The sequence below is a fragment of the Barbatula barbatula genome (assembly GCF_947034865.1).
Source record: "Barbatula barbatula genome assembly, chromosome: 9".
In the NCBI taxonomy this organism is placed as follows: domain Eukaryota; kingdom Metazoa; phylum Chordata; class Actinopteri; order Cypriniformes; family Nemacheilidae; genus Barbatula; species Barbatula barbatula.
The window spans coordinates 1,818,643-1,840,701 of record NC_136772.1 but is presented as its reverse complement, the minus strand read 5'-3'; the positions used below and the strand labels follow the sequence as shown (position 1 = coordinate 1,840,701).

Here is a 22,059-nt window from a genome sequence, read left to right as displayed (position 1 = left end):
CACCTGTACATTAATGTTCATAGTATATAGTCATCTGTATATATTGTTCATAGTATATACCTACTGTCATATTTTCATAGAACATTCCTACTGCAAAATATTTTTATAGTCCATGCCCACTGTATTATATTCTCACTATTGTATTCTGTATTTATTCTAACTGTATATCCTGCACTTGCTAACTGCACTTCTGGTTAGACCTAAACAACATTTCGTTACACTGTACTTGTATATGTGTAATGACAATAAAGTTGAATCTAATCTAATCTAATCTAATCTAATATGTACAGTTTAGAACATGTATGTTTATTATATCTTGTATACAATATTTAATTTAGTAGCTACTGTCTGAAGAGATTCACATGAAGCGGGATGAGAGTTTGCAGAGCTACACAAAAGACCTTCAAAGTGCTTTCATTTTTTGTCTCCAAATATGAATATATATGATAAGTAAAGAACTGATGGGTGGGTCCATCATGACTGGCAGTGTGACTAAGGAAGTGCTGTGACGTTGGCAAAACCTGTTCCCTCTCTGGACTGAAGTCATGCATGATGAAAGGCAGATTTAAGACGGCTGTTGTCATGTTGGTGATGTTCGCTCATGATGCCCGTACCTCATGAGAATGTCTCGCCGTCCCTGATGGTCGGTCTTATTTTCATAAATGCATGAGTCATCACTATCATCAAATATTACTAAACTGAGATAGAAACGTACAGTACATCAAGTGCCGTTATTATTTATTAACTTTGAAAAGCATAAATACGAGACCCACCGTTGTAAATCACAAACAGAACATCATCAGTAAATTAACCTAAATAAAATTCTGAATTCAGATATAAGCATGAGAACATAAAAGTGCAATAAATGTGAATGCAGCACAACAGACGATGTTTTTACTACACATTAGGTTTCATTGTATCAGAGATGAGTTTAAAGATCCTGCTACGCTTTAGGTTCAGTCGTCATCGCTGTCCTCGTCTCCCGAGCCCTCCCCGAAGAGATCCACGTGCTGTGTGTAGTCAAACGCAGGGAAGCGTATGGGCAGCTCGCTCCATTTATCATACGTTTTCTTTTTAGTACCGTATGCGACCACGAAGTTCTTGATATGGAGACAGGGGCACTCGATGCTTTTATAAAGCATAATTGAACCCCATGGCTGTGTAGGATTGAGACAAAACATTTCATATGAATACTGAAGTTATTAACAAAACCGCACTGTTCTTTGGATTAACGAAACTGGATTTGTGAAGTTCAGTCTCTTAATGTTGTCTTGAATAAATTATTTGTTTAAAGAAGATAGAAAGACGAACTGAAGTGCATACACACCCTTCCGCAAGCCTTACACGCGAAGACGCCATTAGTCTCATAATCCAGCAGTCTCTCCTGCAGAGAGGTGTTTTCGCGAACTATAAACAGTTTCCTGTAAAGTCAACCACAGATGTGTCATTACTATCCCCATCATCATCATCATCATCATCATCAGGTCCCAGTGGACATGTTTGTATGTCGGTTTACCTGAACTGATTGGTGACGTTGACATGGTGCATGTGGTCGATGATCTCAATATCTTCTCCGGAACAGACAAACTTGTTGCACTTTCTGCAGCTCAGACTGATTTTAGCTGGCGGTTCATTCATCATGCCCTTCTGCTGTTTCATCTTCTTATTGACCTTCTCTCCTATTATGGCTTGGAACTGAAACTCCTTGATCTGCACGAAATGTTCTTCTTTTATTAAAAACACGATTACAACGAATGTATAATATTGCATTACCCCGAGCTTAAGCATAATGCATTCTCACATTCTATGTGTGTTAAAGCATTACTTTGATTGTATTTATGTAATCTATTAGACATTGGGTTTATATTATTTCCAACCTTAGTAAAGGGTCTCTAATTCTTGTATCGAATTTGAATAAAGGGTTAATGCAGTTTATTTTCGTTGCTGTATTATTTGTAGTGTGTAAATGATTTTAATTTGAAATACAATCTCACTTTCTTCTCATAGTCGGCTCGATTCATCTTGCACACTTTGGCGATGGCTTTGCTCATCATTTTCTCTCTGTACTCATTAACGCTCTCTCTCTCTGCCACCCCAGATCCTGACTCTGCCACCAGCGTGTAACTGCTGTCCTCAGCTCTCCCTCGACCTCTGGCCTGCGGAGAAGAGGAACGTTCATCACAGAGACCTCAAATTGTAAGTCTCTAATCACATCTGCTGATAGATCTATATTGTGACCAGGCTGATAATACTGTGTGCTAACATAATTTTTAGCCTGCTGACAAATGGCCAGTAATGCAAAAGCACACCTGTATCATGGCGATCTCATTGGTCACGAGGCCATAGCGTATGACAAAATTGCAATCGGCGATGTCCAGCCCTTCTTCTGCTACAGTGGTGGCGATCAGCAGGTTAATCTCGCCTTCGTGAAACTTGTTCAACACATCCTTCTGCTCTGCCTGTAGACAGTACCAAAAACCCCTTAAAGCGTGAAACGCAACAACAGAAGAGGCAAGCAAACAGAGTTTAAACTACTCTATCGACAGCATTTGTGGCATAATGTCAATAATTTTTAATCTCTCAGTTTTAATAGTAAAGCTGGAAAACTTAAACGAACGTTGCAAACGCGAGAGTACTGTAATACAATCACTGACGTGTGTTTGATAAAGTTATTTTCAGTCTTTTAATGCTAGTAAATATCACGAGTATTTGCAATTGTTTCACGCGGATGCAATATCGTATACATTTCTACCTGTATGTGAAAAGTACAAAAACATGATTAGTTTAAACATTTTATTTGTGGCCTTTATAGGTTTTTTGTAGATAGGATAGTGGTGACTAAGACAAAGGAAATTATGGGACGAGAGATGCGAACAGGAGACAAGAAAGGACCACGATGAGCCCGGACGCAAACTCGGGTCGCTCGAAGTGCTGTTGCACAACATGTCGGCGCACAGTCCGCTGGACCACTGGCATCGACCAAAAAGAAAAGACCATTCGATTATTAGAAAAAATTACATTATTGCTTTGTACTTTTGAACATTAAATGTGTTTTTAACGTTAGGCTTCTGCAATGGAGTCATATATGTTGTCTTTAGTAAAGTTATATTTTATCTTTCGATGCCGGTAAATCCCAACCTATTGCTTCTGAAAACTTGTGCTGCAAATAATGTCATTTTTATTGTCAATTAAACCTGGAACGTTCCTTTAAATGAAGGCACAAGCAGAGAAATGTGTGACTGAGTTTGAGACAGTGCTTACAGCGGTCATGGGCTTCACCAGACTCTGATCTCCTCCTCCAATCAGATGACTCGCTCTGACTCCGATTTCATCAAACTTGGGGTTTTCTTGAATCCACTGGCAGAGCGCGATGGCGCTGAGGCGGGTCTGTGTGAATATGATGCCTCTCGCCTTCTCTCTGGTGCTGAATTCCTTCAGGACGTTTGCTTTCAGCTGCGCTAGGTTATTATTTTCATACTGCGGCTTCCCCATCAGCTCCTGGAGCTTGGCTTTTTTGTCTGTTGGGTGGAAGGCACAGAAACGTAGACTAAATGAAAGCTTAAATCAGTAGTTTTTGTCATCATTTACGTTTGTTTAATCTACATGCTTTGCTATGTTAGTTTATTAAATGGCTTGTGTAACTAGATTTTGCATAACATCTACCGGCTTTATTGTTGTAACCATGCGTACCTTTAAACAAAGTGAAGAGGAATCGCTCCGTGTCCGTGATTGTGATTTTGTTGTCATCATCAGGGCTGGATTTTGTCTTGAGCTCTTCAGTGTGATATTTGTCGAGGAAGCAGAAAGCATCTGACATGCGTATGGTGTTGCTCTGATGAAGAGCCTCGTTGTATTGACGGAGATGTTCCGCACACACTCGAACTTTCTGATTCTCTTCCTTAGCAGCTGATAAAACAGAAACATATACATTAGATGCACGTGTAATCTATAATCTCTGTTGGTGTGGACACTGTAGATGTACATAATAATCTGTATATTTATTGTTCTAGGCATATTTGAAATTCATATTAAGAAATTGTTATTGTTCTCAGAAATGTGTTCGAGTTGACTGCGTCACAGCGTTCACTGCACACTTTACGATCATATCTGTGCATACGCACGTTTTATAAATGAGGCACCAGGTCTGTAGATAGGACTTCATGGCTACTTCGTGTGCTTTACAAGTTTCTTTTTTTCTGACTTTTGGATTCGTTTAAAATAAACATTACTTTTAAATGTTCATGCACAGAGCATAAATAAACCTCCATGTATCTGAGATCTTGTGGTTGTGAAACTTGTGTTGTCTTACCGTTCTGCTCTTTCTGTACCGCCCACTGTTCATAGGTCTGTGTGCCGGGCTCACAGAGAGGCTTCAGCTCAGCGTGTGTGTGGATTTCATCCATGATCTTCTTAATCACATCTCCAAACGGGTCCTTTAACACGCCACAGAAATAGAACCTTTACTCACATTATATCCCACAAAATAAAAAGCAAAACCAGATTTTTACATTTTAATAGAAAAAGTGATACAAGTGATTGTTCTTTGTGGTCAAAAGATTTTTTAAAGTATCAAAAGGTGAAGTGTCATTTCTATTCCACAACTAACATCCAACTTATGATGGGTTTTTTTCAAACGCGTATCAAACACCCCCATCTTACATTTTTGGATGTACAGGTAGCCCCGCCCCACTCTGACGTGATTGGCTCAGCCCATATTGGCTCAGCTGGACCGCACAAACAAACGTTTGATGCTGCCAATGGTCCAGAAATCAGACAATTCACCTGCTCTGATTTCCTTGTGAAGTTTTATGAGACAAGCAGACATACCTCTTTCCTCTCTTCCGCTATTGCAATCTTTTTATAAGGTTTTTTGGCCCCTTCCTCAGAAGTGCTTGTTTTTATCGTGAAGGCATCCAAATTTGCGCATATCTGTAACACATCAATATAACGAGACACAAACTCATGAACCCAATGCTTCAGAGGAATAACAGATGAGCTGTGAAATGACCTGTAACACATTATGCTCGTACACGTTGGTACTCTGAGAAAAACACAATAAGTGGTAAAGCAGAGGCTCAGTAAAGCTCTGAATGATTTTTACTCTGGACAGAGGAGCATGTGAGGCATGCAGAGGTTTTAGGGGGCCTCGGGCGCTGGGACCGCCTGGAATATTGGAAACAGCTTGCAGTGAAGAGAAAAGTTAGAGAGATGTAGGAAAGGAGCGTGTATTTGAAACACAAGAAAGAAAAAAGGTTTGGAAAGTGTCAATTTTGAGAAAACGACGTTCTTTTATGTGCATAAGCAGTTTCTTGTGTGTTTTTGGCAGTGAGAAAAGTGTATACGATATTCTGAGAACATGTTATATCCCCTTTTGAAAGTAGAAAATTACATAGCATCTTTTTTCTCTGGGCCAGTATTGTTGCCAGATGTTGTCATACGCAAGTTATAATTAAATTAAAATTTATTTCTAGAGCGCTTTTCACAATTTTGCATTGTTGCAAAGCAGACTTACAGAACATACAGTTCCAGTTAAAAGTTTGGAAACACTTGACTGAAACGTTTCTAATAATCTTAAAATTGTTAAATCTCACGTTGTACAGTATGCTTAAAGTTATAGTTCACCCTAAAATTTAAATTCTGTTGTCATCTGCTCACCCTCGTGTCATTTCATACCTTTAAAAATGACTTTGTTCTGATGAACACGGAGAAAGATATTTGGAAAAAATTTCAATTGATTTGACTGCCATCGTAGGAAAAATGTAATGGTAGTCTAAGGTGCCCCAGAACTGTTTTTGTTTTTAAATTCTTCAACATATCTCACTTTGTATTATATTTTAACTATTACGATGGTATAGAACAAAGAAATGTATACAGGTTTGGTGAGTAAATGATGAAAGAATCCTTTTAATGTCTGAAATTACTTGTGAAAGGCAAACATATAATAGTGCCAACATATAAATTGTATTTATTTTATTAGAAATAAAAAATATATAAAAAATATTTTGGGGTCAGAGCCGATAGCCTTGTGGGCAGTGCTCCGTCACATGGTGCGGTTGCGCATCTGGCGACCTGGGTTCGATTCTCGTCTCGTGGTCCTTTCTGGATCTCACCGCCTTCTCTCTACAGACTTTGCATTCTGTCTGCTCTATCTTACTTATTTATACAAATAAAGGCAAAAACGCGCCCCCCCCCCAAAAATTCAATTGTATGACCAAGGTTGAGACCTCAAAAACCTGGCTTATAAAATGCCAAGATAATGATTTAGCAAATTCTAGTAAAAGGGTTGTTTAATGATTTTAAATGCTTTTCGTCACAACATAATTCCCTGGTACAACTGTCCTACTCCATAGTTTTGATGATTTGATTATTTTTAAGTATTTATGTGTAAAAAACCTAAATTAAGAATGAGTTGGTGTTTGCAAACTTTTGACCGGCAGGACAAGCAAAAGGAAAAACTGTAAATTATTAAATATACAGAATACATGGTACTGTTAAATAAATACAAATGATGTACATACTAACTGTGAAAATAATTGCCTATAGGTCCGTAATGGGTTTGTCATGTCACACCTGTAGAATGTGTTCCTCTGCTTTCTGCTGGGTCTTAGCTCCTCCCACTCCAGGTGAGGCGGTCAGGCCCAGAATCTGAGGGATGGGGACTGGACTTTTCTGTTGTTTGACCAGCTGCGGGTTCCGATGTTTTTGTTTCAGGTAGCGAATCATGATGTGGTTATATACACCGCCTTTCTGCGTGTGATGGCATTCATCAATAACCATCAGGCTAAATTCTGCAAGTATAAAAGAAAAATTCTGTTCAGTACACACTTTGTTCCACAAAAGCTTGATGCGAAAAAAGATGAATCTTGGGGGCTCTTTTTGTAATGAAATCTGTGTTACAATACACTTCAACCCAAATGTTATGATCCTAACCGCTCTTTATACATCAAATATGCCCTTATAATAGTGGAGATGTCTTACAAAAGAAAGAAAGGGAGCATGAGAGCAAGAACAAGAATGCTTGATCATTTTACCAGCATGTGTTTTTAATCAACAAAGCTGCACAAAACCCAATCTGGCTTTACACCTCCAGTCCACTCCCTTTGGCTCAGTTTACAGTATTTTTACCACGCTGCCTTCTGACATTCCCAGGGGCCTTTGAAAAAAGGTGGAAGTCTGCGTTTCACAGACCTGACAAAGGCGGTGGGTGATGGGGCCCTTTTTACAAATCAGATATTAAAGGTGCTGCCTGTTTTGCCCAGAGGGCCGCGCTTGGATATGCGTTGGAACAGAGACTCTGAGACATTGACAGCAAATCTCTGCAGAATTCAATCAGCCAGAGAACCTCTCAGACGTGTGGCCCGTAGACCAAAAAAAGAAAGGGCGTGAGAGCCAAACTGGAAAAAATCAACAAACAGCATATGCCACGGGGGGAATTCCACCTTGCGGTGAGCGATGCCAGACAGACTCACATGAGAGTCGAACCTGCCGCCGAAGACTGACGGGGAAGAAAGCTGTCACTTGAAACCTCTGAGGAAAAGCTTTGGTCTCATTTCCATTCCTAGCAGAAGGTGAAACCGACTACGCTAGAAACCGTGGAGTACATCTCCTAAATCAGTCAAGGGAAAATGTAACGTACGAGATAATTTGATTCCGTCCTCGTCGCCCTTCTTCCCTTTGGCTAAAGAGTTTTCCAGAATCTGTGCCGTGCAGATGATGATGTCATTTTGCTCCACAATTTGTGGGAAGGAGATTTTGAGCTGTGATGCTCCGCTGACCCGTTTTACAGAGTATTTGTGCTGTAGAAACTTCCCAAACTCAGCCTTGTAGTGCTGCTCGACCAGGGGCACCTGAAAAGATTTAAAACAAAAAGGATATATGATGTTATGTATTACACAAATGTTACTAGACAACTGAAAAGTCAAATTCAGATGTTATAAAGCTTTGTTTGAAAGTTATGTAAACACAAAATGAGTTTAGATTTATAGACTTTATAGGCACTTTGAATGGTGAGTGGTTGCTAGGGCTTTACCCGGTGGTTGCCAGGGATTTCTTGATTCAATTAAATGTATTCCTTCCCTAAATATTTCACAATATTACATTGTTGCAAAGCAGCTTTTTAAGTAGATACAAAATAAAAAAAGGAAGTTATGAAATATAAATAATACATGGCCTGCACGAGGGCGGGTGGGTACCGTTGGGTGAACCGCTAATATTTGTTTTTATGGGTGAAATAATTCTTCATGTTTTCATACAAAACACATTTCATACATCAATAATCAAATATAGAATAGATACTGTTAGCTAACAATATTTTAGTCGATTCACTATTGGTTGTCTCTCCCGAAACTCTGCCATATTGAGCTACTACACGTTTAAAAATGCATTAACCTAAAATTCCAAATATTTTGTTGCCTGTTGCGTCAGAAAATAAATGGTTTGTCTACATAATGAAGATGTAATGCAGGTACGGTTCACAGCTTTATTATCAAATGGGTAGGGTCTGGTACGGAATTAAATAAGTGATGCTGTCCGGTCAGGTGTTCTTTTAAGATTGTAATTGCTTTCTAAAAAGAAAGATGACTAAATAATTTTTCTAAATTGGTTTGGCATACTTCTTCAGAACGGCTGAATGTTTGCTTTGTGCCTGGTGCTTTAGGAGGAACTTAAACATGGCGTTTTCTCTGAAGAGAATATACCGTTTAGTGGAAAAATCTGTCGCTGTTAAAGTGCACCGCTATACCTTTGAACTGTGTTGAACTGATGTGGGTTTTCTGCTGCAACTCAACACCGAGTCAGCAGAACAAACGTCCTTCAGTTTCAACTCCATACCCACAAAACCACTTTACTTCTGCTTGAATTTCAAACCCTTCTACACTTGGACCAATAAACTATATTATTACGTGGAATGATAATGGTTTATTCTGATTATCATTAAGATTATTATTTACTGTAAATATTACGATATTGTGTATTTAAGCTCTCACCTTGCTTAATGCACATGGTCTTACGTGGTTAATATCCGTTTATGTCTGTTTTCATCAGACCTTTTCTTACTACTAAATGTAAACTAATACATGTTGTGCTCCATAAAAACACACTGTGATGTTTCTCATATGGGTCTGATGGCACCTTGTTGACGAGAACGACAACTTTCCCAGGTTCGTTCATCCGCCTCTGACTCTCCAAATGTTCCCTTGTGATGTACACAGCAACTCTGGTTTTACCGCTTCCTGTTGGGAGGCAGACGATGATGTTCTTGCCCTCTAGGGCTGGTCTGGCCACCTCCATCTGATAGTCTCGCAGCACAATTTCCCTACTGCTCGCTAGAAGAGAGAGAGATAGAGAGTGGGAGAAACCAAAAGAGTGGTCGAGTTACATACATACATACAGCAGCTTGACAGGAGTGCATCTAGTGTTGAAGTGGTATATAGCGTCTGTTCGGTGGGGGGTGTCTACTGTTGCAGTTAGAGTTGTTTTCTTTATCCCTTACTGTGGTTAAAATAACATACTTTGTTGCTCTCAGCCTGCGGATTTATGGTTCCCAAGTTTTCTTTTGCTTATAATCTCTTTTGAATCCTATAAAAGCTGACTGTGTGCCAGTTGTATTATTCTGGGAGGTGATATTTTGTATCTATCCTAATGTGCAAAAACAACCAATTTATAAGTTGATTTTAAATGTACGTTTTATATTTATGCACTTTTATAAAACTACGCAATACATTTAAAGGCGGGGTAAGCGATTTCTGAAAACAGAAAAAAACATACTACTGCGCAAAAGGAAAACGCCCCTTCCTGCATGGCTCCGCCCTCAAACATGCCGCTCTTTCTACAGTCTTTCTAATGTCTGCTCTCACCTCTATCAACATGAGCGCCCTTACTCCTGATTGGCCACAAGTTTGTTTTGGCACTTGGCCTAACTCAGTTTTTTTAAATACTAACCCCCCCTTTAAAGTCACCATGACACGGAAGTTGCGATTGACTTCTTTTCTGTGTCGTGATGTATATGTGAGTGAATCGGCTTCTGAAAGGGGCTTTGTTTTGCAATTCTTTTTGTGATTGGTTTGTTGTGCAGAGGACGGATTAAAATGCTTGGCAACTGGACGATCAGTATAGTCCTACCTTTTTTTGTTGTTTTAATTAATTTTGATAATAATGGTATGCACGTATATATCTTTTATAATATTCACTGAAACACTGTCTGTTTGATTTCACGGTGACTTTACATTTTATCAGTGTGTTTTCCATGGGAATAAAACCCACGGCCGTTGTGCTGCTAACACAATGCTTTACCAACTGAGCTACAGGAACTCTTTAAAAACAGTACAAAAATTTCAGCATACTTCAGCAGTATTAATTTCAGCAGAATTTATGCAACTTTGGCCCCTCCAATGCAGTAAATTTGAGTACAAATCCCCCCATTTGGGAATGGTCTTATTTACAGAAAGACAAAGACTTAATAGAACCAAGTCTGCTTTAGTCTGGGTTAAATATTTTGTATCTCGCTTTCATGTAGCTCAGTGGTTAGAGCAGACACGAGCATACCATGGTCATGGGCTTGATCCCAGAGGATTGCACATACTTAGAAACAAAATGTATAGTACAATGCAATGTAAGTCGCTTTTAATAAAAGCATCTGCCAAATGCATAAATATAAAGGTATCTGGCTTCAATTAGCCTAAAAAATGATTTGGGCAAAAATCTTAGCCAATTGAGCTGTTTTGCATTTTTACGTGGTTTGTTAAATAAGACCAAGAATTTGCTCTGACGCTATTTGTTTAGTCTAAAACGGAAGAATTATATCTGATGTTCCCCAAATGGGCTTTGAGGAGGACTCAAGTGATTTGTTTTTAGGAGAATTTAATGTCCGAGGTTATTTTAAAATTTCTGTATTAGGCTGACTTTGGTTTCTTGGCAAGACTGACCACAGTTAGAAACATTCTAGATCTCTCAAAACAGCAAAGGAGATATAAAATTACTGACTTCTTGGGAAAATTTGGGACGCAGGAGACCTCTGCAAGCCTCGATTTGCTCTACATTCCATCTCATTGCTGTCTAGGAGAAACATTGGAGATTTTAAATATGTCTCGTCCTTCCTGAGTGTGACTTTAATCTAAATAGCATCTGTTTGCAATCAGGTGGAGCATCGGATGTCAACGCTCTGAGAACATATGGAATGTATTCTCAAAGCTAAGGGTCATTGAGGGGATTCACGAAACATCTCATGTTTTAACTCCATCTATGAGGATTTAACTGCTGTGATAAATATGTCGCTGAAGTTTCCTGTGTAGATGTTGGTTGGTTGAGCTTCTTTTCATAACGCCAACTGGGTCGTTTAGCTTTCCAAGAGTTTAAATTTACTGTTCATTCTGGTGTTTATAAATCTAAAAAATATATAAAGTTCCTAGAAAAGTCCAAGAACAAAACGACGAGCTGTTTTATGAGTGTAACATTAAGGATTACGCTAAATGCATTTTTGGCAGAAAAAGAGAATGTGCAAAATGAATCAACAAGCTTATATGTTTATAGAAAATTTACCATGGTCACAATATAGTATAGCCATGTATGTTGTCGTTAAATATTTACTATAATAAAATCTGTTAAAACAGGGCTGGGTAATATTTACAATATTTAGGAAATTTATTCAAAATGAACAAACATCGTGAATGTTTTCAAGAAAATATAAAAATAGTTTAAATATATTTTTTAATTTTTTTTCGTTTAAAATAGGTTTCATTATTTATTTAGCAATGTTGTATATTAAGCAATAGCAATTGTAGATAAATCATTCCCAGCCCTTGGCAACATACTTATGAAAGCAGTTGTAAAAATAAAAAGTAGCTATAATATATCGTTTGAAAGATGTTTTGAAGAAACCGCGTATACCCCCACACCTTTTTGTAGCATTACATAACCACCCTAAACCTCTTCTCTCACTCCTTTCCCGTCACTGGAGCATGATGCATTGTGGGACATTTTTTAGACACGTATGCATTTTTACTTCCTCTTTCTCATGACTCGACGTGTTTAGTATGCGTTTACATGAAACGACACTAGCAGCAGGATTCGGTCTGGGAAACGTGTCTTCCCTGCATTTGGAGCAGGAATATTCCCTTCCAGCGAGTGTGATTTAGCACACTTCTTTAAAGGAGGATGGTTGAACTTTGTGCGGTTGAGGGCACAGTGGGAGATTTTTCTTCTACACTTTAATCTTCATAATTATAACTCTTTGTACATCGTTTCCTGTAGCCAAGCCTGAATTAGATTTATTAAAAGTCTTATGCGTGTACAAAAGCAATGAACCACAATGAAGCTGAGGGGTCAAAGGACAGAGAGAGAGAGATAGATGGAGAACATCATCCGTTCTGTCAAATCTGACCAATAATTTAACGAGTGTGCAGTTTGTACTGTCTTATAAAGTGAGTTAGTTTTATTAACTCTATTAATATAGTGTTGTGTGGTGCGATTTGAGTTAACTGGACTAATTTCATCCGCCCTAACACTTTCTTAACATTGGCTTTTCAATTATTTTTCAAGATTTAGAATTTAGGATTGGTTTCGGTGATAAATTGGACTACGATTTAAACTTGCTAGGCCATACAGGGTGTTGAATTGCAATAACAGAGAGAGGAACTGACAGAATTACAGCTTTAAAGTCCCAGTGAAATTAAAAATTACAATTCCTTTTTGTTAATGAAATATTGCAGCAATTCTTGTAAATAGCTTATCAGTGTATATCATTCTATTTTTTTTAAATGCATCTGCCCTCATAATCTTCAGTTAAAATCTGAAAATGCTATTCTGTCCTGTAGTGACTATCCATATCACATGACATAAGTTAGATGGATTGGGCGGAGCATCCGTTAACTCCTCCCCTTCAACTGTCAGTCTGCTCCCATTTTAATTTCAAAATGCAACTGTTGTTTTTATACATCCAATCAAATCGCAGTACAAAATAAGCCACGCCTTCAAATTTTACTCATTCAAAATTCTGTTTCACTTGGAATATGGAAGTAAAACCGATCGCAACTTCTGGTTCATGGGGACTTTAACACAACCACACAGCGGAACAAAATGGGCAGGAGGAGAGAACTTAGTTAGGACCCCAAAATTCTAAACTAATCCTGTATCATGATGATGCATGAAATGGATGTAAATTTTTTAAAATAACGAAAAATATTATGGATATATGTATTATTAAATGTACTTTTAAATTATATGTATTATGCATGTATTCTGTATACAGTGGTATTTTAAATGGTTGTAAAAATTATTCTAATGAATATTATTTTATATTCCTGTAAATACAATTCTACATCCTGTTTTTAAGTAAATGTAGTTCACATTCAGGAATTAAATTATAATTCTTGCGTAGATAGGGCACATACACATCTGTAGTCCGACCTGTGACTCAAATAGGAAACAGATGATCGTACCTGATTGTTCCTCATCCTCTGCGAGATCTTCTTCCTCCGACTGCTCACCCTCTTCATACATATCGACATCTGAAAGAGAACATATCCGGCTAGAATAAGATGTTGAGAAATACCTTGTTATTAAATGTATTATGTCATAAATTATCATTATTTACTCAAACTTCTTAATAGCTTTCTTTGATCTTCTGAACCAAAATGCTTTTTTAAGTTGTGATTTGGGGATTTTTGGTTACAGTGGATGGTGACCGCCTTCTTATATCCTTGTTGTTTCACATATCACCAAAGAATGTTTCAAAGAGATGTGTAGTCGTGGTGTGCAGTGAACATTTTTATACGAAAGATATTATTTTATTTAACCAAACCTGTTCGTATGCCTTCATGACATTCAAATATTCCCTGTTTTGTGGGGTTATTTTATAACGCTTTTGTGTCTTAAAGTTTGAGAACAGGTTGTCAACTCCTCTCGCCTTGTAACCCAAATGCCCCTTTTTGGGTTCTGAACATCAAAGAAAGCAACCGATTTCTGGATGAACCGTTCCCTTTAAAGGGCCGTGCCTGCTGTTGCGTTTTGAATTTCAACAATTATGATTCAAGATTTTCGAATCATACTAAATATGGTCAATGTATCTCTCCAGACTTTGAAATTCTACGTATAGCAAATGTTCAATCAAATGGTTTTGTGATGATTTAAGCACATAGTTGTGAGTGGTACAGTTTCAGATTCTACCTTCATTATCCGTGGTGGAAGGAGCTGATGTACCCAGGCCACTACTGTCCACACTGCTGTCCAGATCATCTGACAGAAGTGAGCTATTGGCAGAGAGCGAGGGGGGCAGCAAGGTCAAAGAGCTACGGAAGTCTGTTACCATTTCCTCCAGTGCAGATGCACATGGCTGTTTATTCTCCTCCACTGTTTTCAGCTCAAAGGTGTCAACCGACTTGGCTTCTGTACAGCACACAGATAATCAATACACAGATACATGGTTGCTAGGGAGTTGCTTTGGGATAGCTAAAGTGTTGTTTGCACACGCATGGCCTGCGGTTTGTATTCTGTTCTTCTAAGTGATTGCTTGGGCTAAACTAAGTCAATAAATACAACCCTCTGCCTCTGGTATGTATATTATTTAGATCTAAAGGTGTAAATAAAACTTTCATGATAAGTGTCGGATTGGTCTGATTTAATTTGAGGTATCATTTAATTCTGTTGCACAAACTGTGAGATTAAATACTTGTTTTTGATAATGATAAATAGAATGTACATCAGTTTTGTTTTGCATGTGATTGCTGCTGTTATTTTAATGTGCATTTAATTTTTAAGATATAAAATATAGGCAAAATATGTTTTCTTTTATTAAACCAATGTGTCCTTAAAACTCATGGGATGAAAATCACTCATTCAGTGAAATTACTTAAGAGTTTTGCAAAGTATTTGTACGTTTTTTATAGATATAGTTTTATTGTAGTTTCTTTATATTTATATATATATATATATATATATATATATATATATATATATATATTATATGTGAAAAGGGTAAATATTTAGTTTTCCAGTAGAAACGCCTCATGTGACTTTAAATGTTCCCAGAGAAACAGCTAAGATTGCCTATTGGCACAAATTCAAAACTATAAAATGTATAAGAGCTGATTTGGTTTGTGAGTATACATATAAACTAACAGTGGGATATGCAGGATAGAAATGTTTAGTCTTCAGTACTTTGTGGCATTTGACCTCTGCTGGTTTCCAGTTTCCAGCTTCTGTTATTTTAGGAGAAGCTGTGACAGGTTAACGGGGAAACACCAATAATTTATCTGTCCCCTGATATTTCTTGTGGAATGTCTAAGAGGTTTTGATGGTATTTGTTGATTCTCACCGTCTTCATTAATTTTCTCTCCGCGCAGCTCACGTGCTAGGCCGGCGTGTTCCGTGTCCTCCAGGGCCTTCAGGAATTTGGAAAACCAGCCAGTTTCGTTTTTGATCACCCGCGTGAGGAGCAAGCGAGCACCAGAGGTGTTGCCTTGATTTTCAATAGCAGACGCAATCTACCAATAATGAACCAACAGTTAGTGTTTGACATTATTGAGAGACACAGAGTGAGAGGCATATCATGTACAAGTTTGGGTCAGTCCCGTTGTGCAGTACCTTTTAAATCCATTGTTGTGAAACCAGTTAACAGGATTTACGTCTTTGTAAAATAATTGATCCACTATATTAAGATATTGTGAAATTGAAAAGAAAATGATCAGAGGAAAGTCCCAACCTGCGTTGCATGTCTGTCTGGTGTATTGCGCCCTCTGCCGATCGTAATAATTATTACATAAACATTGTAATTCTGGGTTCATTTAAAGCAGGGGTCTCCAACCTTTTTGTAAGCGAGGCCTACCAACATATCTAAAGTCCTCTAGAAGGCTACTTGTTGATAACATACTTTCAAACTTTAAACATGTGATGCCTTATTTTAATGCTCACAGAACCAAATTCAGTTTTCTTTCAGATATTTTTGCACTTGAATATATTAAAGCTTATAACACTTGCTAATAATAAACTTTCATGACGATGTAGCACTTGGCTGAGCGGTATAGTCACAGATTTGTCAGCTGTCTTGAGCATTATTGGTGAGCTCTGTGTTTAGCGGGCACCTTAAGGGTTCATGCGGCTACCGGGTGCCCACGGGCACCATGTTTAACTTTTACCTGTTGAACAGAAAATATATTTGATATATATTTAAAATATTCACATCAGCTGTTATCCATTTCAAACAAACTTGATGTAGTGCGTTTTGGGGGTTTGCTCTATTGATACCCATCCGTCAGATAACATCCCAGTAACATCACCAGTAGAGACCCATTAAAGTTTCTATTAAAACCAATTCAATATAATAAGATCATCTGTTACATACTGACATTTTCCACATCCTCCTGTGTCAACAGTTCCAGTGAGAAGCAGTGCGCGGATACATCGCGAGTTTTCATGTTGACCAGTGACAGACCCATCAGATCAATAAGCCGAATGCAGCTGTCGTTCTCCAACTCTTCTGTCGTGTCCGGCGGGTTGTTCTCCACATAATTTGCGGCGTGTTTGCAGCCGACAGTCTCCAGTGCAGTGATCAGTTCCCTCGACCAGCCTTTCTCGTCGCGTACTTTAATGATTTCGTCGATAAGAGTGGACACCGCGCGCATGTTGCCATTCTGAGTCAACGAGGCCCTGATTCGATCCTTCTGCTCGTCTTCGAGGAAATGTAACAGGTCTAGAAGCGGCTGGACCTTGATAAGACGCTTCAGTCTGTCGCGGAAAGAGTCCAGAGCGTGACGCGTCGCGACGTCTTGATCGCAGCTCATGTTGTTCGATCAGAATAACAGATTAATGGTCGCCGACTGATGTATCTGTCACTGTCTTCACCGATCGACCGTCCACAAGAATCCGTGCCGGGAAATAACTCACACGGTTTACTTTCGGTTTCGTTTCTCGGCTCGGTTTCCAGACGTAATGCATTCTATAGTTAGTGTGCATGAATATATATAAATTATTGTATACAAAGAATACAAATTAGACACATAATTTGTATTCTCATATATATATATATATATATATATATATATATAAATGTATATGCATGTATGTATATGTATATGCATGTATGAGCAAACAATCTGTGTGTGTATGTATGTATGTATGTATGTATGTATGTATGTATATATATATATATATATATGTGTGTGTGTGTGTGTACGTACTTACATACATACATACATACATACATACATACACACACAGATTGTTTGCTTTTAATTATAAATTAATTTACGTTGAATGAACAGCAGAAATAGCAATACAAAACTGATGTGCATTCTTTTTATTTATGTACTTATTTATACAGTTAGTCAAAAGTAATTGCCTACAGCAAATGCATGAAATAAATGATAATAAATCTTTAAACAGACAAATTTAATACACCAGCAGACATTGTGGTGTAAAAACTACACAGTGTAAAGTCCAAGTAAAACACTTTACATGTACAAAACGTTAATATTTGTATTTGTTTGGAGGTTACGTGCAAATATTTGCAGTATTTGGAACAGTTTTAAACATGTTCAAATAAAAGGACGCATCCCTGCCTATGTCATGAGGCCACACACACACACACACACACACTGCCAACAAAAATGAATAAATGAATAAAAAAGACAAACACACATGCAAAGAATCCACACATATGCACACAAGATAACGTTTATCATATTATGTTGTGTTAATGAGTCTTTTTATTTTTAAATAAAGTGCAGGAATTCTCCCTTTATATAGAGATAAATAATTAATACACATGATTTTAGTTTCTATGAGATTATTTGCATTCAGGTGCAATGCCTTAGTTCTTAAGAACATTGATTGTGCAATTTGGTCAGTAAAACAAATAAATTATTTTCTCAAATACAGTGTCGTACAGTGAGATAAAAATCAAATAAAAAGGCTGCCTGTTTCAACTGATACAAATGTGTACAGGGTTTCCAAAGAATTTATTGCACATACAAAAATCTGCCATTTCATTACTGGATATATATGTTGTACATACTGTATAAACTAATAATATTAGTTTAAGGTATAAATTAAAGTTACAGAGATGCAAAATAGACCTGCTTTTATTTAAAGGTAACGCATTTTATGATGTAAGCATTTAATATTGATCTTTGCAAAAAACATATCAACCCTTTAGAGGACATTTCATTCCATACAATAAACGTATGAGTGTGTAGATCCAGTGTTTGACCGTTATTGCTAGTGTGGTTTAAGATAGAAACCTCTGTGGACTACATATTTGGAAAACAGTGAGTTTTGTTTCCTCGGTACTTTAAAGACATTACATTATAGGTTCAAATAAACATTATCATAGCTGATCACAGTTGATCAATAGCTTATGAGTGTACATATCCTATTTATAAATATGCATACAGTACATAGAGCTACATGTGAGACTAAAATGTACCTTGCGAACAGAGCCCACCCGTGACAGTTTGTTGTGGAAATTAAATCGTGTGTGCTCAGGTAAACACTGTTATTTTGTGTAATTCTCTTCTATAGTTTTCTCGTAAAGTTTAAGTGTTTTCTTTGCACCTTATGCTATTTAGAATGTTTAGGTGCTTTATAAACTCTTGCTGTATGCCAGTTGTTTCCTTTGATTGTGTGTTTCTGATTGGCTAGATTATTTTATAAGGTCATGTTCCTTTAAGGGGAGCTGCTGATTCGTCCCGTATGCTAATGATTTTCGAAGAAATTAATCCGTGTAATATTGTATGGCGTGCAGAGTTTGGTGCAAATAAATAAGCAAATTATCAGAGAACAGTGCAGTTTTAGTTGTTTGCCCTAGAGCATGCCAACACTAAACCTGCTTCCCAATATGTTGCAGTAAACATGCAACTAGTCAAACCTTCAACCATGCATCCTTTACTTGGGCAAGAACTACTTTAACAAGTGAGTAATGTATGTACATGGCAGTTGCTAGTTTCCATTTGCAGAAACGTTTACTTTAGCATGACATTTGCATATGAATCCTTTGCTACAGTAAAAGTCAAAACCACTTTGGATTTAAATTCAAACACAAATCATGCTGGATAATGTAGATAATCGAGTTTTGGTTGAAGTGGTTTAAATCAGTTACCCAGAGTTCTCAAAATAATGTATTTTTAAGTTCGGAACTTTCACTTCAAATAAAATAAAATATTTGAAAATGAAAGCATATTCACGATTGATTTCAAACTTGATCATCTGAAATATGTAACGGGGCCCCCAAGATGCTGTATGGTTTATATAAGCCATCAGTAATATCCTGATTCTTACACCAAAATAGTGGAAGTACAAGGAAACCTGTCCAGAAATTTCAATCATTTTTGTCTTTAAAAAACTTCCTGAAAATGGAAGTTTGGTCCATGGTTGGTCAGATCTTCCTCAGTGGCATTGATGAGCACAAATTAGAAGGAAGTGACATCACGGAGGAAGCTAATGTCAAGTAAAAGGAGTGTCGGTGGAGAAGCATATATGTTGCAGTGGAGAAGCATATATTTTGCATTAGACCAATGCATGTTTTACAATGTTCTCTCTGTTAAACTTCTTGGAAATGCAGAATTTTTCTCAGGAAGTGCTGTGTGATGTCCTCAGTTTTCCTACTGCAGACAGGAGAGTCAGTGCTGTTCTTTTAGTAGTCCTGGATCAGACAGAGGTCTGTGAAGATCCACAGTTCCAGTTGCTACGCTGTTCAGCAGCATGTCTGGAGGGGAAGATTGCTGAACTAGAAGCTGAGATTTCGAATGTGTGAGTGGAAGAGTCTGACTGTTTATGAAGCCGTATGTAGGAGCGGAGTCCTGTGATGGCTTTAGTGTCCCACATCTCTGCTGTGGATTTGAGTCCATGAGAGCCGGACCAGACGGAGAGTCTTTAGAATTGAAATGGACGTTTGTCATCCGCATAAAATCAGTGTTCTGTAAAGAAAAAATGTCTTTAATGTTTTTACATCAACAGTTAAAATGAACTTCATGAACCGTATTTGGTAAGGACGGCCTATGCAGCGCCATACACGGTTATATAAGTCGAAGGAATGGTTAGCTCTAAAATAAAAATGTCATGATGAATCACTCACACCACTCGTACTGTTTGTGGGCTTATTTCTTCTGTCGAAAACAATATTCTCCATACGGACTTAAATAGGGGGCTTTTGGTTAAGGTCCACATTTCAGTTTCAACGCTTCAAAAGGCTCTATACAACACCAGCCGTTGAATAACAGTGTTGTCTAGAGAAACCATTCGTCACTTTCAGAAAAAAATAAGAAATTATTATTTTTAAACATAAATACACGGCTTGCAATGCCTCGTAGCGCGTCCACGACTTCACATACTACTTAATAACGTTGGAAAGGTCAAGTCAAAGTTCCGACCCAGTGTTTACGAGTGTGGAGAAAGAAGACCTTTTAGAAGTCCTTGGATGTTGAATGACACGCCATTTCTCTTTGTGCTAGAGTATTGCTTAAAATGGTCGGTTCATGTGCATATCACGTCTTTTGAAATCTACGTCACGCGTGACCTTTCCAACCTGATTGCATAATATGGAAGCCGAGGGTCGTGGAGGCAGTGCAAGCCGTGCTAATGTTTCGACAGAAGAAATAAACACACGGACGTCTCGCATAACATGTGGGTGAGTGAATTATTATGACATTTAAATTTTCAGTGAACCACTCCTTTAAGACTGCTTCACTACCTCTGCTAGTTTACGTTTTTATGGGATGGCTATACTGTGTTTAATAAATGCTGTGTTGTACCTTTGAGGTCGTGGAGGATGATTGGCAGGTGGGTTCAGAAGCTACAGGCTGTACTCGGATGGCTGGTCTCTTGTAGTCTGTGAGGCTGCTGTAGGCCGGAGGTCCTAAACACGTCTGTCTCTGTAACAGCTGAAGGATGCTCTGGATGTCTGATGTCATCTGGGACTCCAACCTGGACAGTGAGTAGAGCTCTGTGAAAAAGCTGACCTCGGTCTTTGAAATATTAGGCTTGAAACTATATTGGATTTTGTGGAGAACGCTCTGTCTGGCCGTTCTATATAACTAAGCGAATGTGGACAGGTGCTATGGGACTCCAAATTCACCAACAAAGATTTAAAAAGATTGTCATATACTGTAAATGGTATATCTATATATAAACAGATCTATTAATATCTATTATTTTCGTGTGTCTCAACAGCTGGCATTCTTCATCATAGATCTAAAATATTCAAAATGTCAGGAGTGAGTTATAAATGAGTTTGGAATTAAATTGACGACATATTGATGAATGATCGAATTTGTGTTTTTTTGTGAATTTGGCAGACACTTTTATCCCAAGCGGCTGCACTGCGTTCAGGCTATGTATTTTTTTATCAGTATTTGTGTCCCTTAGGAATCGAACCCACACAACAAGAGCAACGCTCTCACAAATGAGCCACATGAACACATACGCTTTTTCAGAAGATTTGCACCTAGATTTAAATAGGAAAAGACATCCTGAACTGTGAACACCGAGCTCCATGTCAAAGAAAATACATCTGTGTGAAATACATTGATGTCCACTGTTGTTGTACACTAGGGGGGGATCTTGCACCGATGCATGTAGTCTGTCAGTGTCAACGTCTCTGAATTCTCATTTTAAAGTCCACAGCTTTATCTGCTGAATTTGAATAAAGACATTATGTACAGTACAGTATTGTACGGATCAGAGCTAGGTAGATGCCCATTTTAGTTCTGTTTTCTTGTGAGGATTTACTGATCCATAAATACTCTTCCATTAAAACTGCCTGCTGGCCATTCATGAACATTTCAAAAGCAACGGCTTTCGTTATTAATATTCCTCAGAACTGGCACAGAGAAGGTGTTATATTTTTATCCGGATAATGGAGGTCTGAGGAGGTAACAGCGAGGATGTGGGATCATTTCGAGTTCAATGGTGTGAGATGAGGATAATGAGAGTTCATACGAAACGTAAGGTGTGTGCGAGAAAGAGAGAGAGACCATTAACTGCAGATCTCTGAAAATAAAGAGATGATGTCATTGAAGGATGGAGGAGAGATTTGATATCTCTGGCTGTTCTTCGTGGATATTTATTAGAATA

The 22,059-nt window shown here is 37.9% G+C and overlaps 2 protein-coding genes across 2 annotated transcripts in view; both read right to left on the bottom strand.

Moving 5' to 3' along the window:
* Positions 1-700: 700 nt before the first annotated feature.
* ifih1 (interferon induced with helicase C domain 1) lies at positions 701-16,851 on the bottom strand. The gene is made up of 16 exons (XM_079464641.1): positions 16,338-16,851; positions 15,308-15,476; positions 14,161-14,379; positions 13,434-13,502; positions 9,130-9,323; positions 7,637-7,847; positions 6,571-6,788; positions 4,828-4,929; positions 4,310-4,433; positions 3,691-3,906; positions 3,262-3,518; positions 2,310-2,459; positions 1,995-2,156; positions 1,517-1,710; positions 1,328-1,421; positions 701-1,157 (listed from the first exon to the last, which is right to left on the bottom strand). The coding sequence occupies exons 1-16, from the start codon at positions 16,770-16,772 to the stop codon at positions 957-959; spliced, it is 3,015 nt and encodes a 1,004-aa protein (XP_079320767.1). The 5' UTR covers positions 16,773-16,851; the 3' UTR covers positions 701-956.
* A 2,684-nt stretch (positions 16,852-19,535) lies between these two features.
* Positions 19,536-22,059, bottom strand: part of LOC306898821 (potassium voltage-gated channel subfamily H member 7) — a 52,587-nt gene continuing 50,063 nt past the window's right edge. The window contains exons 14-15 of the mRNA XM_079464640.1: positions 20,739-20,910; positions 19,536-19,904 (exon numbers count right to left, since the gene is read on the bottom strand). Of these exons, the coding sequence (XP_079320766.1) occupies positions 19,608-19,904; positions 20,739-20,910 (469 nt within the window). The 3' untranslated portion in view covers positions 19,536-19,607. The remainder of the gene's footprint in view (positions 19,905-20,738; positions 20,911-22,059) is intronic.

Coding starts and splice junctions, on each gene's coding strand:
- ifih1 (XM_079464641.1), bottom strand. CDS start 16,772: ATGAGCTGCGATCAAGACGTCGCGACGCGTCACGCTCTGGACTCTTTC. Junction 15,477..16,337: donor CACAGGAGGATGTGGAAAAT/GTCAGTATGTAA, acceptor CATTATTGGTAG/ATTGCGTCTGCTATTGAAAA. Junction 14,380..15,307: donor AGAGAAAATTAATGAAGACG/GTGAGAATCAAC, acceptor TGTGCTGTACAG/AAGCCAAGTCGGTTGACACC.